Source organism: Cebus imitator, unplaced genomic scaffold (genome assembly GCF_001604975.1).
Source record: "Cebus imitator isolate Cc_AM_T3 unplaced genomic scaffold, Cebus_imitator-1.0 Scaffold205, whole genome shotgun sequence".
In the NCBI taxonomy this organism is placed as follows: Eukaryota; Metazoa; Chordata; class Mammalia; order Primates; family Cebidae; genus Cebus; species Cebus imitator.
Window position 1 is genome coordinate 2,963,624 of NW_016107520.1, and position 16,875 is coordinate 2,980,498.

The following is a 16,875-nucleotide window of genomic DNA, read 5'->3' on the forward strand; positions in this document are numbered from 1 at the left end:
ATTACAGGCACGCACCACCATGCCCAGCTAATTTTTTGTAGTTTTAGTAGAGACGGGGTTTCACCATGTTGACCAGGATGGTCTCGATCTCTTGACCTTGTGATCCACCCGCCTTGGCCTCCCAAAGTGCTGGGATTACAGGCTTGAGCCACCGCGCCCGGCCCCATGAAAGAGGGATTTTTGCCGATAGCATTGTACAGAAAGTTTAACTATGCTGGATATAAATTTCAGTCTAAAGGAATATCTTGACCAGGCATGGTGGCTCATACCTGTAATCCCAACACTTTGGGAAGCCGAGGCAGGAGGATCCCTTCAGCCCAAGAGTTCGAGACCAGCCTGGGCAACATAGAGAGAATTTCTGTCTACAGGGAAAAAAAAAAAAATTGTTTTTAAACTAGCCAAGTGTGGTGGCATGGGCCTATAGCCCGAGCTACTCAGGAGGCTGAGGCAGGAATACTTGAGCCCAGAAGTTACAGCCTGCAGTAAGCTATGACCACGCTACTGCACTACAGCCCAGGGTGACAGAGCAAGACCCTGCCTCTAATAAATAAAAGAACATCTTTTATTAAACAGGTGCCCTTTAAATGACTACAGACTTGATACATGATCCATTCCTGAGGAATTCTCAAATAATGTATCCATATAATTGTGAAAGGGAATTTGAGATATAAGGTTATCTCTATATGGAAACTTAATTCAAAATTGTGAAATTGGAAATTCCACCAAAATGCCACAATGCATATATCAAAAGTACAAGTTTGTAACTCTACTCAATAGCTTATAACCTATAATTAACTTGTTCCTGAAATGTGGGTGTTCAAAAATAAATTCTGAATATGGCTGTCTTATTTTTATCCAAGACTATATTCAACTGCCTAAATAAAATGGCCACTTTGGTTTTTTCCATTTAATCATATTTGGCCCTAGTTAGTCACATAAAAGTATTTCAAGTGAACCTCTGACCTGAATTACCTGCATAATTTAGATGACTTCAAGATTTCAAGTATCCTAATTCAGACTATTTCAAGATAAGTAGCCAATTGAACAGGAAGGCCTTAACAAAATTTTTTTTAAAAAACCATGAATATTGATCAGCCTGCCTACGGTTAAAATAATGAAGACAAAAAATTAAAATGTAAGTGAACTAGGAAAGATATCTGTAATAAACTTACTATATAAAAGCTCTTATAAAATCAGTAAAAGACAATCCTACCACAGAAAAACAAACATGATTAGTACCATCAAAAAGGATAAACCAGTAACTAATTTTTAAAAATGGTGTTTTTAACCTATTGACAGATTGTTTCATGCATAGTGAAATTAGTAAGGGGACAAGGAAATGAACCCTTTAACCTTTAGTGAGGATACGGTGGTGGAGGGAGCAGGCAAAAAGCCTAGTGTTCATAACCTTTAACCTAAATTCTACTTCTAGGAAACCATGAGTGTTGTATAAAAAGACATATGTAACATATGTAGATGAGTATTCACTACAAACACCTATACCAGCAAAAGAAAAACTTAAAATACTGATCATACTGATTACATAGCTATGGTACACAGAATACTATGAAGTTAGCAAGTAAACATGTAGAACACACACACAGAAAAATGATCAATGTGAAGTCAAAAAGTAGGTGATGAAACAGTGCAATTTCATTAGATCTATGTGTTATGTAGTATCAAATTTATATGTTCATGTCAGCAGCCACCTACCTACATGGTCGCTGGTACTCAATCTTTTCTTTACCTGTTATTGATTTACCCATAAGATCTTAAGTCCAGTGCCCCTTATATAATAAGCAGTTTCTCTTTTATGTGGGGAGAAATTCAAATGTTCTGGTATTCCCTCTAACCAACTTTCCTATTTTTTTCTCCTTTTACTATTAGGTTTTTAAATAAGCAATCTATACACACTGCTTCTAAAATAAATACGTAATCTGGCCAGGTGCAGTGGCTTACCTGTAATCCCAACACTTTGGGAGGCTGAGGTGGGCGGGTCACTGAGGTCAGGAGTTCGAGACCAGCCTGACCAACATGGAGAAACCCAGTCTTTACTAAAAACAAAAATGAGCTGGGCATGGTGATGCATGCCTGTAATCCCAACTACTCAGGAGGCTGAGGCAGGAGAATCGCTTGAACCTGGGAGGCAGAGGTTGCAGTGAGCTGAGATTGCGCCACTGCACTCCAGCCTGGGTGACAGAGCAAGACTCCATCTCAAAATACATACACACATACATAATGTGTAATTTATAAAATGCTTTCAAGACAGGCATTAACTCATTTAATTCTCAAAACCCAAATATTTTCATGTACTTTTCTGAAGTGAGAAAAGATCAGAGGTTGGCTCTTCCATGGCTTCATTAACTAGTGACTCAGAGTAAACTTCAGTGAGATGCTTTTCTTTCTACCAGTCTACTCCTGCTTTACCATCGACCACCTATGCTCTCAGAGTACTGAATGCTTTGTTTTACAAATAATATAACCTAATGTCTGCATTTCAGCTCTGCTAAATCAAAAATTCTAACCCAAGAGAAAAGGCACACCTTAACTGTGCTAAATTTTTAGCAATACAAACCTTAAAAAGAAATCAGAAATTAACTGATGAATTCTGATGATGTTTTATTTAGAAGCAGATAATCACTGATTTTAAGATTTTAATTTTTCTTTCTTTTAAATGCCACACTAATTAGACATAAGTAATACTGGATAATAAAAGTATTTACACACTGAATACAAAATAAATATAAAATAACTGAAAACAAATCAAGTTTTCGTTGACTTATTTTGTTTTCCCTCTGTCCATCCTCTGTTTCATTTTTCTTTGCCTTTTGTAAATCCGTTTCTTTCGTGCTTTCAAATCAACTTTTGGCTCTGGCTTTACCCACTGTATTTCTATTGGTTTCTCCTCAGCTGGTGTAACAAAAACATCTGCAGTGGGATCGTGTGGAAGAAGAGTCTTCAGTTCTTTCTTTCTCAGTTTCTGCACATCTTTCACTTGCTGTTTCTCTTTGTATTTTGCAGCTGTGATGGATCTTATGACACGCCGATGCTAGGAAAAAAAGATTAGATGCTTTTGAATAAAAATAAACATTTTATATAAGGCAAAGACTTTCAGTTACGAACCTTACATTCCTTTACCCAGTGTCATGAAAAAGGGGGAGTGATTTGCAAGTCTCTAGGCAGCAAAAACCAAATTCAGTTTCACAGGTAATAAAACAGTAATAACTTCACAGAATCACTTTGGCAAAAGGGCTCTGGTACATTGAAGACTACTGAACAACACAACAGCTTACCATGTTTGGTGACTGGTAGTGAGGGTTTTCATATAAAGTTGGTCCTCCAAAACTTCCCTGGAAAATCTTTATGAGATTTAAGACAAAACGAGGTCCTATTTCTACAAGAGCAGCATCTTCTTCTATAATCTTTAATAAAAAGAAAACATTTCACTTTGGTTTGGATATATTATTCCTACATGGTATACTAGCTATAATCTCATTATAAATGTGCCTGAAAGAATTGATAATCTATAAAATCAAGGCGGGGTGAAACCTGGTAAATGCCAAATCATCAATATTTTCTGAAATCTATTAGTACTTATAGGAAGTTGTCATGGAAAAATTTTTGTGTGTGTTTTTAAAATTGAGTAATTAGATTTTGGTTCACATCTTGCTTCTCACAATGCATATATTCTTAAAAAACTGTGGTTAAATAAGATTTTAAAATAGTAACCACTATTAACAAAATGTATTAAAGCACACTATGGGAGAACTCTTGAAACTTAAATCAATCCCTAAATTCGTAAATCTCTTTCAACTTAGATTAAAATTATATGTAGTCAAATTTATTTAATAGCTACTGATTATGGAATTAAAAGGCAACTTCTGAACAACAAATATTTATGTTATCTATTGGTTCAGACATGTCTGCCCTCAGAGGTTAAGAGGATGTGTTCAACTCACATGCCAGGTATCCAATATAAAATGTGCAGAACAGAGCTCAGTTATGTCACATGCTGTCTAACATTTTGTTCTTGCTGTTCCCTTCCACCTCTTCATCTTTCTGCAGACTTACCCTGCCAAACTCCTGCTTCAAGATTTCTAGAATCACCTCTTCTCCTGAATGAGTCACTGTATGACTCATCATCTAAAGTTCCGACTGAATGGCTTCTACAGCAATTACATTTTGCTAGGTTTTAACCCTTCAGATTATTTTTAAGCTTTTAGAGAGAAACTTCTATTTTACTGTATCCTTTACAGCACTTCACACAAATTAGGAACCCAATTATCTCATGGATCTTCAAGCTATTCCCTTTCAATAAAGTAAATTATATAATGATTGTTAGGAAATCCATACTCTATATCAACTAACAGTCATGAATAGGAGTAGGAAGAGATCACTTAAGACACAAGACAGTTCAACTGCAAATATTGAATTAAAAAAAAAAGATGTAATACATAGTTACTTGCAGCAATCTCTGTAGGGAAAAGGAAGTTATTTAAAACAAAAGGATTATTTGCATTTTTTGTGTTTGTAAACCCTATATATCCTTATCTGAAAGTTTAATTAAAACTTGACCAGACACAGTGGCTCACACCTATAATCCTACCTATTCTAGATGCGGAGGAGGGATGATCGCTTGAGGCCAGGAGGTTCAAGACCAACCTAGGCAACATAACAATACTCTGTCTCTAAAAAAAAAAAAAATTAATTCAATTTTAAAAAAGTATAATTAAAAATTAAGTAAAGCTTACCTGAAAGTTCCGAAACCATATCCTATTATCCAAAATGGTGAAAGTAAACACATGGTCCACGAATGGTTGGCTTTTGGGATGATACCGTGGTGTACTAAAGATCTAGTAAAAAAAAGTATATGTTAGTTCCTTATTCCAAAATATATCACGTATATTTTGGATAGCTAAGGAAAAGTTCAAAGAAGATGCTCACTTATACTACTAAAGATACTTTTTAGAAAAGATATTTACCTGAATTATGAGTTCTTTTAACAAAGCATAATGTGGTAATTCATCGAAAGCCTATAAAAGTAAAATAAGCATATTATTTGACAACAGTAGAGTGCCTTGTTTAAAACTGTTTGCTCATTTGTTTCTATGTTAACTAAACTGAATTACACAACTATACAATCATGCCAGATAAGAAAATTAGACCTCATACACTGAGTGAGAAACTTACCGGGTCAAAAGACAAAAGGGGCCGAGAGCCTTTCAAACAGTTTCCAGTCATCTTTAGTTCAGCAAGGGTATGAACTAAAAAAATTACAACAAAAACAGAAATAGTTATAACTTTTGCACAACTATTCCAAAAGATCATTTTTAATTTTCTCATCTAAAAAATTTTATTGAGTCAACTTACTATTTTGAACTAGGAATTTAGCAGATGGTCCATGAGGTGAATTTGAAAGCCTGAAAGATACGGAGGAAGCTTTTTCAGCGAATTAGCGAATGCAGTCAATGCTTACCACCTATTCACCATTAAAAAAATGCCAGAATATGCTTATAATATGCATATATTTTCTTTATCCAATAAAATGAGTTTAGCCAAAATCTTAATACATTCTCTTACCACATATAGAGATCCTGTTTTTTCTTAGCTTCAAAATAGATGCATTTATTACAGTTTTTCATTTCACAAACCTAAATGAAGCAAAGTATAGGAAAATGAAGTCGATAATATAAATGAGAACTAAAGTAATTAGATGTGATTAATATCATCTAGATTCCCTCAAAAATATCTAACTAGGTTAATAGGCTACAAAGGCCTAAACATTTATTCCTTCATAGAAGGAAGCTTTAAAGTTCCTCTGAGGTATTCTACCCAAGGTAAACTAGATGCTCTGCCCATCTGTTGGGTGAAAGTATCTATCATATTTTTGGGCCTAGTATCTAAAATGGTCTCACTTCTGATTACTGGGAACCTCTTCTGCCCATAGTCCCATGTACAAACTACAAAAAGACTGAAAATAGTTGCCCTAGGGATAAGGCATACCACAATTAATCTTCTTATGCTAATCCTTCATAATCAATCTTCTTAGCCAATCTTATGAAAATCCAGATCCTTATAGAACTAAAAACATCCTTTTTAAAGATTATTTAGATTTTTAACTTTTTAGCTTTTTGATTTTAAGATCACAAAACTTAAGCTGTTCTTCATTTATACTACCATTTCTGGTGATTTGGTTCTATAAAATCACTAAGAGCTTGGGTAAAACGTCTATATAAAACCTATTTCAAATTAAACTTCAATGTCCTGAAGGTTTACAAAAGTCACACTTGAGAAATATACAAAAACATTATAGGAGTGAAGTCTTTTATTGCTATAGTATTCATAAACTCTAAATAATATAATACTCATAAACTCCATATTTCAGACTTTAAACCTAACAACTTACGGCTGGATGAGGTGGCTCATGGCTGTACTCCCAGCACTTAGGGAGGCTGAGGCAGGTAAACTGCCTAAGCTCAGGAGCTGGAGACCAGCCTGGGCAATAAGGCAAAGCCCTGTCTCTACTAAAAATACAAAAAGTTAACTGGGCATAATGGCATGTGCCTGTAGTCCCAGCTACTAGGGAGTCTGAGGCAGGAGAATTACTTCAACCCAGGAGGCAGAGGTTGCAGTGAGCTGAGATCACACCACTTCACTCAAGCCTGGGCGGCACAGTGACACTGTCTCCAAAAAAATTTAAAACAAACAAATAAACCCTAACAACTTAAAAAAGAATCTGGCCAGGCGCGGTGGCTCAAGCCTGTAATCCCAGCACTTTGGAAGGCCGAGGCGGGTGGATCACAAGGTCAAGAGATCGAGATCAAGACTATCCTGGTCAACATGGTGAAACCCCGTCTCTACTAAAACTACAAAAAATTAGCTGGGCATGGTGGCGCGTGCCTGTACTCCCAGCTACTCAGGAGGCTGAGGCAGGAGAATTGCCTGAACCCAGGAGGCGGAGGTTGCGGTGAGCCGAGATCGCGCCACTGCACTCCAGCCTGGGTAACAAGAGCGAAACTCCGTCTCAAAAAAAAAAAAAAAAGAATCTTAGGTCCAATGCTTTTGTTTCTTACTTGTCTTAGATAAACATAAAAATGGGAAGTTTGTGCCACTTCTGGGCCTTTGTAGTTGCCATCTTCTCTATATTAAGTTAAACATCATCCCTTTGAAAATGTTTTTCCGCTCTAGACTGAGCTGTCGAAAACCTATAACCTGCTTTATTTCTCCTATCTTTACTTGAAATTATAAACCTTGTTTATGGCCTGTCTCCATTTGAATGTAAGTTCCGTAATGACAGGAACATTGCTCTGTTAAACAGTTTCTATAGCACATAGAATAGTGTGATATTATAGCAGAGGTTCTAAAGTTTGTGCTCTAAAGAACGCTTTCTAATAGTGAAAAAACGATCTTAATTCTTCTAAGTTTTGAAAATTTTGCTTTAAAATGTAAATTTATGTGCTGTGCTTCTAGAGCTTAAAAAAAATACGTGAGTGTAATATGTTAAAAAATACTTTGAAAATGTAACCTATTCCTAGTTTGTAATAGCTTAAGTGCCAATTCCACATGAATCACTTTTAATACTGGCAAAATGCGTTTTACCATGTGGGTTTTCATACATATATGTTTAATGGACTTTTTATTTTACTTTACATATGTTGACTGATAATTTTTTGAGTATCTACTCGAGATGTGGCATAATACTAGACACTACGGGATTAAAAAATGAGATACAATCATTGTCCTGAGGAAATTTCAATATATTGTTCAAACAAGACAAACAGAAATGTGTGAAGCACTAAACTGTGAGATATAAAAATTTGAAAGACCAGTTATTGAAGAGATAATAAAATGTGTCTGAACAGCTTTTATAAAACAATTTTTAAAGTCACTGAATAACTTATTTTTGAAATAAGCAATTGTTAGTGTTTCTAAAATATTTTATTGCAATTACTTTCCAAAATTACCTCGTTAATCACAAATAGCTTATCCTTACGATCCATTTTAGTATCTAGAAAAAAAGAAAAAGCAAGTAAATTAAAAGTGAATTCAAAGTTACTTCAATCAAATCACATATGCTATCTAGAAACTGTTTTTACACTCTTTAGTTTAAAGGAGATTTTTACCATTAATTTTCAAAACAAAACCTGAAAACAATCACTTAAAAAATCTTGGTTCTTTGTAACTGTACAGAAAATAAGTACAAAATAGTCTGCAAGAATTATATAGTTTAAGCAGTGTTTCTTGGTCTTTAGGTATTCTAGGAAACCTTTTAAAAAATGGAAAAATTCTCACAAACCAAAGACTATGTTAAAGGAAACCAGTTTCACTGAAAATATCTTTCACTTTTTAATCACAGGTGTCAAAGAAAACTGACTCTCCATGTAACAAACCTGCACATATACCCCCTGAATTTAAAAATTAAAAAAACAAAAAAACAAAGCACCTCTCAACATAAGCACAACAGCCATATGAGGGCGCGGCCACTCCACTGTTATAAACTTTTTATTTTTTTTTAAGACGGGGTCTTGCTCATCGCCCATGCTGAAGTGTAGTGGCACGATCATGGCTCATGGCAGCCATGACCTCCTGGTTCAAGTAATCCTCCTGCTTTAGACTCCTGAGTAGCTGGGGCTGCAGGTGGGTGGCCTCCACACCTGGCTACTTTACTTTTTTCATTTTTTTATTTTGTAGATACAGGGTTTCACCAGGTTGCCCAGGATGGTCTGGAATCCTGAACTTAAGTGTTCCACCCACCTCGGCCTCCCAAAATGCTGAGATTACAGGCAATGAGTCACCATGCCCGGTCATACTGTTTGTGCCTGTAAAATAACCCATTGCTTAAAAATAAATAAATAACTTGGCATTTAGAAATAGGCTCTGACTTCAACTTAAAAGGTGCTTCAAATTCTATCCGACATCCATTTTTCAATAAAAACAGTTTAAAAATAAATAAATAAATAAAAGCTTAAAAAGTAATACACGGTAGTCCTGAATCATTTAGGACAAACTATCCCACCTATGTCATGACCTTTAGGAGCATTACAATAAAAGCATTCCTGGACCTTCAAGAAATGTTTCAACAATATTAGGATATCTGTTTTTAAAAGTAAAGAAACTACTTAATGAAGTCTAAAGAATTTCTAACAAAATGTTAACTGGAAAAATTGTGGCACTTGAAAGGATAAAAAGTACTGTGTTTTTTTTACTGAAAAGACTGAACAAATGAAGAATATATAAAATAAATATAAACATATAAATAGGTAAGTTTATAGATAGGAATTTCTAAAGTATATGATGTAAAGGTACCTGCTTTAGAATGAGGCATCAACCTTCTCAAGTCCTGCATTAAATGTCTTGTTCTGAAATTTATTCCTCTGGAAGAAAAGATGAGAATTCGTTCCTTATTTTTCCATTTGCCCTAAAGAAAGAGAAAATGTTAAAAGATTTTAAAATATCATATTGAACTGACCTTGTTTTTGAGAGAGGTTCTCACACTGTTGCCCAGGCTGCAGTGCTGTGCTGCAGGCTCACAGCTCACTGCAGTTTCACATTCCTGGGCTCAAGTTATCCTCCCACCTCAGCATCCGCAGTAGCTGCAGATTACAGGCATGTCCCATCATGCCCAGCTAATTTTATTTTTTTGTAAAGACGGGGTCTCCCTGTGTTGCCCAGGCTGGTCCCCAACTGCTGGGCTCAAGCAGCTTGGCCTCCAAAGTGCTGGGATTATAGGTGAGGGCCACCACACCTGGCCCTGTTTTTTAAGAGCTTCCAGGTAGCAAGTCAAACCATCCTGACTCTTTTAATTTCATCTCTCAGCAACATTCACTGACCACATCTGCCACCCAGAAATGCCCTCCTTGGTTTCCGTCTTGTTTTTCGTCTTCAGTTTCTCCAATTCCTCTTCCTAACCCTTAAGGCTCTTGCTTAGCCCTCTCTTTTCTGTGCTCTCTATGGCAGGTCTCATAATAACTTCCCACAATGTTAATTGTTGTCCACTCTACAGAAAGGAACTCTCTCTAGCCCTAATAATTCAAGTATTTCATTAACACCTCAAACTCAACTCTACAATACTAAACATTATCTTAGACCTTAAATCTGGTGTATTTCCTTGCTATTTCATTTTCTTTCTTTTCCTTTTTTTTGGATGCTGTCACTTCAGTCCCTCAGCCTTTGAATCTTCGATTTGCCTTTTTTCTCCCATATCATCATAAGCACTATAAAATGCTATCAATTTCTCTTTTCAACAATTCTTAATCCTTTCTTATTCACACTGCACTTATTTAGTGTCTTATATTAACCACAAAACTCCTAAATGACTAACCATCCCAGAGATGAGCTCCTCCAATAGATATAGCTGACTAGCTTTTTCAACAGCTTACTTTTTAAAGTAATACTTCTGTCACATCCTTACTTCGCAGTTTTCTAAACAAAGTCTGAATTACATAGCTTTGACACTGAATTGTAAAATAAATTTTCATTTTTACATCATTATTGCCCTAAATGAAGCCTAATGCAATCCAATCTAGTTCTATTTTATACATTTTTCAGCATTTCCCTATTTCAAAGTCTTTCATCAGTTCTTTTTTCTCTCCCTTAGAGTGTTCCCTCTCATTTTTGAATGTCAAAATTCTACTGTTCCCCTGATATGCAGCTTAAAGGCTAAATCTAAATCCTTCAAGATTTTTTATTTTATTATACTAGGGTAAAAGTAATCTCAATCTCCTGCATTTCCACAGAATGTATTTAAAGTGTGGCTCAGATTATAGAAGCTAGCGCCTTAATTGAAGAGAGCACTAACATTTATTGAAAGTGTACAAGTCCAGCTTATTTTTCATAAAAAGTAAATAATCCCCCGCCGCCCCCCACCCCCACCTGATCTGCAGGTCAGAAAAGAGCACAGAATGTTGCTGTTAATAATGATCCTAGAATTTACACTTAACTTTCATTTCTCAGAGCTCACCATCACACCACATGGGGTCATTTACTTATCACCTACTCCCTACTAGAGTACTATGCTAAGTGAGGAGGACAGAGAAATTAATGTCAAAGATAATCCTTGTCTCCACAGTATACTGTGTAGCTTAAGAATAGTTCTTAGTTGAATGAAAGTTAACTGAAACAACTTGTGTGCACTTCTTTTGAATAAAAACCATCAACTTCTTTGACTTAAGTTTCCTCCTGAACTCCAACATTTCAGGAGGAAGAGGTCACATTCTAGTCACCTTTGCAATCTTTGCCAAAGTGTGCCTAACTTGGAACAATGCATGGCACATTCAGTGTCTGTTGAATACAAGTAAAGCTCAAAGTATCTGGACTATCTTTCATTATCTCTTGAGTTAAAGACCTGGTTAACAACTCACAGTCCCAAGAGCAACAACTTTTTAAAGGCTCACCTAACAAGCTTCAGGATCCCTGCCTGAGTAGCTGACTTCGGCAGTATACTGGAATACTAATCACCGGAAGAAATACTCAATAGCGAGAAATAACCAAGGAAAACCACTACCCTCCAAAAAAAATTGAACTACTAGGAAGACAACGCTAGATCTGAGCACCCTGTCAGTCGCTTCCGCGTGGGCCGGCTAAGGTTTTAAAACTCGCCGCCTCCAGGAGGGCGGCCACGTGCACAAGAATTAGCTGTAAACTCCGTGCCCAGTCTGGCCGGGAGAATTGCTAAAACCGACCTACCGTTAACACCCTAGCTACTCGAAAACTAGCAGAGCTGTAGTCAAGTAACCCCAGAAAAGACGCACAGAGCCGCCGCTGCAGATGTAACCCTTCTACCTTGCAAACGGGGCCTGGGATCCGGTTTCTCTCTTCTTCCTCCACCTCCTCTGCAGTGGCGCGAGGCTTAGCTGGCGGTTTGGCATCTTTTTCGTTTCTTTTTGGCTTCTTCGCCTGAACTGCCAAGCCTCCACGCCGTTTCCTCTTGGTTGCTGCCATCTTGTCTAACCGCCTGCGCTCTTGGCCTTCTTTCCGGTGTGGCCGCTCGCTCCTTTTTCCGATCTCTATGGTTCGGCGGCTCTAAGCGCTCGGTTCAGCGATCGTCCTCCAGCTCTGTGGTGCCTGCCTGTTTCCGGTCTTGAAGGCGCTGCACGCTTGGCTCTCTAGGCTGCATTCAGCTCTGTGGTGACGGTGGCTGAGGTGGAGGGCCGAGCTGAAAAGTGTAGGGAGCCGCTTCCCTTCCTCCGCGGTTTTTCTGAGCCGTCTTGCTACCCCTCAGGGACTTTGCCAGGAAGGGCTCTCGGGCGTCCAGACCCCACTGCAAAGGTAGGGTGTCAGCACTCGACGACTGAGAGTAGTAAGTGATGCTGTCCAGCGGGCGAGCTGATGAATGAGTTTGTCTGGGTCTCTTGGGGGATCTTCTGGGCACTCCGAGCCCTCCCCCCCTCGCCTGTTGCGCTGGAGGCGAGGCTTGTGGCGCGGGCGACACAAAAGCGACTCAGTGCGGATTCGTAGGTCCTGTTTGGCCGGGATAAGCTGGCCCCAAGCGGAGATACCGTGTCAGTTGCGTATCTTCATTCTTCACAACTTTTCACGTTATTGTCCCCTTACGGAGATGAGGAAACCGTAGCTTAGATAATTTTCTCCCAGAGTTACAAAGACAGTTAAGTGGCATTGGTGGGGTTCGGCCTTGTCAGTCAAGTTCAGCTGCCCAGCCCCTTTCCATTTCTCAGCGCAGGTGGAGCTCGCCAGACCTCGCCAGCCCTGATGGGAGTTTTATTGTCCAATCCCTTCAGGTATTTGGCGATCCGCGGGAGCAGGTGTTGGCCCCAGAAGCATCCCTCGGGGCTGAATGTGCAGCGGACAATGCCCCTTCTGACCCAACAGATCCAAGACGAGGATGATCAGTACAGCCTTGTGGCCAGCCTTGACAACGTTAGGAATCTCTCCACTATCTTGAAAGCTATTCATTTCCGAGAACATGCCACGTGTTTTGCAACTAAAAATGGAATCAAAGTAACAGTGGAAAACGCAAAGTGTGTGCAAGCAAATGCTTTTATTCAGGTATGGAAATAGGCGCCTTTAAGCCTGTGCCATAGATATTCTAAATGCAATTTAATGAAATCTGAAGGTTTTAGTAGACAATAAATATAGTCAATAGTCGTAAATAAATAATATATGAATAAATAACTTTATCGTCTTAAGTCAGAGAACAAAACATCATTACTTGAATTTTTTTTCTCTCCTGATAACAAATTCTTTTTCCATCTTGTTTTGCAGAGATAATGGTTAGTAACGACTAAAAAGCTAGACTATTGGCTAGGCACTCCTCTTAGTATTTAATTTATTTAATCTTAACAATAGTCCTGTAAGGTAGGTTCTCTTATTATTCCCATTTTGTATATGTGGAAACGAGGCACAATTTACGTGATTTGCCAGCAGCCCCACAGCTGTTAAGTGGCTGAATTGGGATAAGAACCCTGAACATTTGTTTCCAGAATATATGCTCTTTACCACTGCGATACTACCACCTTACTAGTACTAAAGAGTATTTTTTCCTTTTACTGGTTGTAATAGAATTTTTATTCTTCCAAAGTAATATTTGTATGGTTAAGATAGGATTGCAAATTCAACTAAGCATTTTTTAACACCTAAGTGCACAGCATGACCTCAGGGATAGAAAGGTAAATAAGACATGGTTCTTGTCCTCATGCAGGGCATGATATAGTGGCTCACACCTGTTTTCCCTGCTGCTCAGAAGGCTGAGGCAGAGGTGGGAAGATCGCTCCAGCCTGGGCAACCATAGTGAGACCCCCATATCAATAAAAAATAATAAAAGTTGAAACTGATACTGCTCATGCGTTACCAAGTCGTTTGTGTATTTTCCAAGTGACCTTAGCAGTAGTGATAGGCACAAAAATGAGACAAGGGATAATCATAGAGGGATAGTTTTAGATCCAGGAATGGAGATGAGGATGCTTCACAAGGATGTCTCTAAGATGTTTTGATTGCTAATGAGAAATTATTCTCATGGGATTAGCACAGTATTGTATTTTTTAAACATATAAAGTGAAATCTAGGACCTTATATATTAGTTTTCATTCTTTTATGTAACCATTTTCATTTTTACTTTTTTCATAGGCTGGAATATTTCAGGAGTTTAAAGTTCAGGAAGAATCTGTTACGTTTCGAATTAATTTAACTGTCCTTTTAGACTGTTTATCTATTTTTGGATCAAGTCCTATGCCAGGTAAACTATTATCAGTAGAAGGACATAAAAGTGTGATATACAATGGTCAGAAAAATTCAGGAAGTTATTTGGAATATAAACATTTGTTCAGAAAGTTATTGCCAATTCATTTTTCATTGGCAACAGTCATGGGTTCTAACTTTTCCCAATGTTAATTGCAAGTGTGTCTAATAGTTCTTTTCATTTGTAAAAGTATTTACATTCTTCTTTTTTTAATTTACAAGGCTTTGAGGGATTTTAAATTTGAACTGGCCAAAAGAATACTTTGGGCATGTCTTAAATATCTTTAACATTGTGAAATGTAATTGCTCCTTTTCCCTAACTTGTCCAGAATTACTCAGCTAGTTAATGGCAGGGAAAAACAGAAGCCAGCTCTACTGACTCCTAGTTTGTACTGTGTTCAAAATTTGTTTCTTTCAAGCCATATTTTATAAGTTATGTCTATTTTGCCAAATGATTTTCTTTAAAACATACATTTTTTTCTTAAGGGAATTATTTTTAAGAATGATGAAATTCAGTTGCTCTGGGTCTAAAACTGTAAGGAATCCCCAGAAGAATGATTTTATTTCATAGGAAAGCAACCTGGAGATTAGGAAAAATTCAATATAGTTCTCCAGAAAAATGTATTTTAATTTTCTACTGACAATTCCACTGTTATTAACTATACATTTTCTAATACAGTATTCTCCAGCTGGTTTTTCATAAAAGAATCTGTCATCTTCCATTCCTCACTGTGGCTCTCCATGCAGTAAGGAGGAGTATGAATATCCTGTCACTTCCCTCCTTCCCTGAATGGTTTGCAGTGTTAAAATTTACACTACTATTAACAACCCTCTTTTTGTCTCAATTTGATTTTGAAATTTGAGGAAATACAAAGAATATCTGAGTTGGAAAAGTTGGAAGAATCCCTATAAGAGTGAATACACTGACATTACAGTACACATAGCAGTCCACTGTTAACATATTGAACCTTCAAGAAATAGCATACTCTGTTCTGCAGCAATTTGGTTACTTGCTGTGTTGATCCATGTAGATTCTCTATCCTGAAATTTTATGTATATAAAATCAAGCTATTTCTGAGGTATTTATGACAACCTGAAAATGATACCAGAGAGTTATGTTACATTTTGTTCTGGTTCCCAATTTTCTTGTATGTTTGGAATTGTCTACACACAACTGTCATCAGAGAAGATGTAATCCCTTTTTATGAGGAAATACATATATGCAAGAAATTGAGTGGAATGAATTATTCTTGAGAAATTTTATATCATTTTGAGGAGAAGCTGAACCCAGAGCTATAAAGCTAAGGCCAAGTATGATTTCTTTCCATTGCAGGGACTTTAACTGCTCTTCGGATGTGTTACCAAGGTTATGGTTACCCTTTGATGCTGTTCCTAGAAGAAGGAGGTGTGGTGACAGTCTGCAAAATCAATACGCAGGAACCTGAGGAGACCCTGGACTTTGACTTCTGCAGCACCAATGTTATTAATAAAATTATTCTGCAGTCAGAGGGGCTCCGTGAAGCATTTTCTGAATTGGATATGACGAGTGAAGTCTTACAAATTACGATGTCTCCTGACAAGCCTTATTTCAGGTACTTGAGAGCAGTGCAGTTATAGTTCATGGGGTCTGTACTCCGTCTTCCCTCTAGACATTTGCTTAGGATGCAAAATTTTTATTATCCACATTTTTAGAGCTTTCACAACTTTAAACAGCTTGTACTCTTACTCATAATTTTATGGATCAAGCAACTTAAGATCCAGAAAGATTAACGCACTATTTCATATTTAGATGGTGTTGGCATCTAGATGAGAAGCCCAGTCCCCTAATTTCTAAACTAGTGATGTTTTCATTATACTACTACCTACTGTCATATATCAGGTTACATCGTGAGGAAAATCGGGTTTAAGTGTTTGGAAAGGGTGTTTGTATTATATGGTATCTTTTTCAGGTTAGTTCAGGATGCAGAACATGTTTTCTACACGTGGTTCATTCACTCACTAAGTATCTGTTGATCACCTACCATGTGCTTATTCATCTTATTGAACATTGTGGGAAGAACAACTTAAAATTAAGGTGAAGCCAAGATATGTGAAACAGCAAACCATTAAGTACCAAGATAGTACACAGAGATCCCTGGGAAACACTGAAAAAAGATCTAGCAAAGATAGCTCAATGCTCACTTCCAAAGGAAGGGCAGTTTTCAGCAGGATGACAATGTCAAAAAAGCTGCTTCTGATACTTTAACACAAGTCTCTTTCCAGGATTAGACTCAGTTTAGACATTCTAGCAAGAGGATCTAAATATTCTCTTTTGAAATATTTCAGAATATTAAATAAAGGCACTAAATACATACGGAATAAAAGGTATAAAGTATTCTTTTTGTAACTACTTTAGAAAAATTATAGGCCCAGCTGGGTGCGGTGGGTCACACCTGTAATCCCAGCACTTTAGGAGGCCACGGTGGGTGGACCACTTGAGGTCAGGAGTTCAAGACCAGCCTGGCCAACATGGTGAGACCCTGTATCTACTGAAAATAGAAAAATTAGCTGAGTGTGGTGGCAGGTGCCTGTAATTCCAGCTACTCAGGAGGCTGAAGCAGGAGAATCGCTTGAATCCAGGAGACGAAGGTTGCAGTGAGCCGAAATTGCACCACTGCACTCCAGCCTAGGTGACAGAGCAAG

General features: G+C 37.5%; 2 protein-coding genes across 2 annotated transcripts in view; one reads left to right on the top strand and one right to left on the bottom strand.

Moving 5' to 3' along the window:
* Nucleotides 1–2,590: 2,590 nt before the first annotated feature.
* BRIX1 (biogenesis of ribosomes BRX1) lies at nucleotides 2,591–12,315 on the bottom strand. Its single transcript, XM_017548285.2, has 10 exons — nucleotides 11,782–12,315; nucleotides 9,307–9,418; nucleotides 7,965–8,008; nucleotides 5,581–5,651; nucleotides 5,371–5,420; nucleotides 5,191–5,264; nucleotides 4,983–5,033; nucleotides 4,752–4,853; nucleotides 3,294–3,422; nucleotides 2,591–3,049 (listed from the first exon to the last, which is right to left on the bottom strand). The coding sequence occupies exons 1-10, from the start codon at nucleotides 11,938–11,940 to the stop codon at nucleotides 2,780–2,782; spliced, it is 1,062 nt and encodes a 353-aa protein (XP_017403774.1). The 5' UTR covers nucleotides 11,941–12,315; the 3' UTR covers nucleotides 2,591–2,779.
* RAD1 (RAD1 checkpoint DNA exonuclease) overlaps nucleotides 10,951–16,875 on the top strand; it is a 9,119-nt gene continuing 3,194 nt past the window's right edge. The window contains exons 1-4 of the mRNA XM_017548287.1: nucleotides 10,951–12,267; nucleotides 12,738–13,005; nucleotides 14,083–14,191; nucleotides 15,527–15,785. Of these exons, the coding sequence (XP_017403776.1) occupies nucleotides 12,808–13,005; nucleotides 14,083–14,191; nucleotides 15,527–15,785 (566 nt within the window). The 5' untranslated portion in view covers nucleotides 10,951–12,267; nucleotides 12,738–12,807. The remainder of the gene's footprint in view (nucleotides 12,268–12,737; nucleotides 13,006–14,082; nucleotides 14,192–15,526; nucleotides 15,786–16,875) is intronic.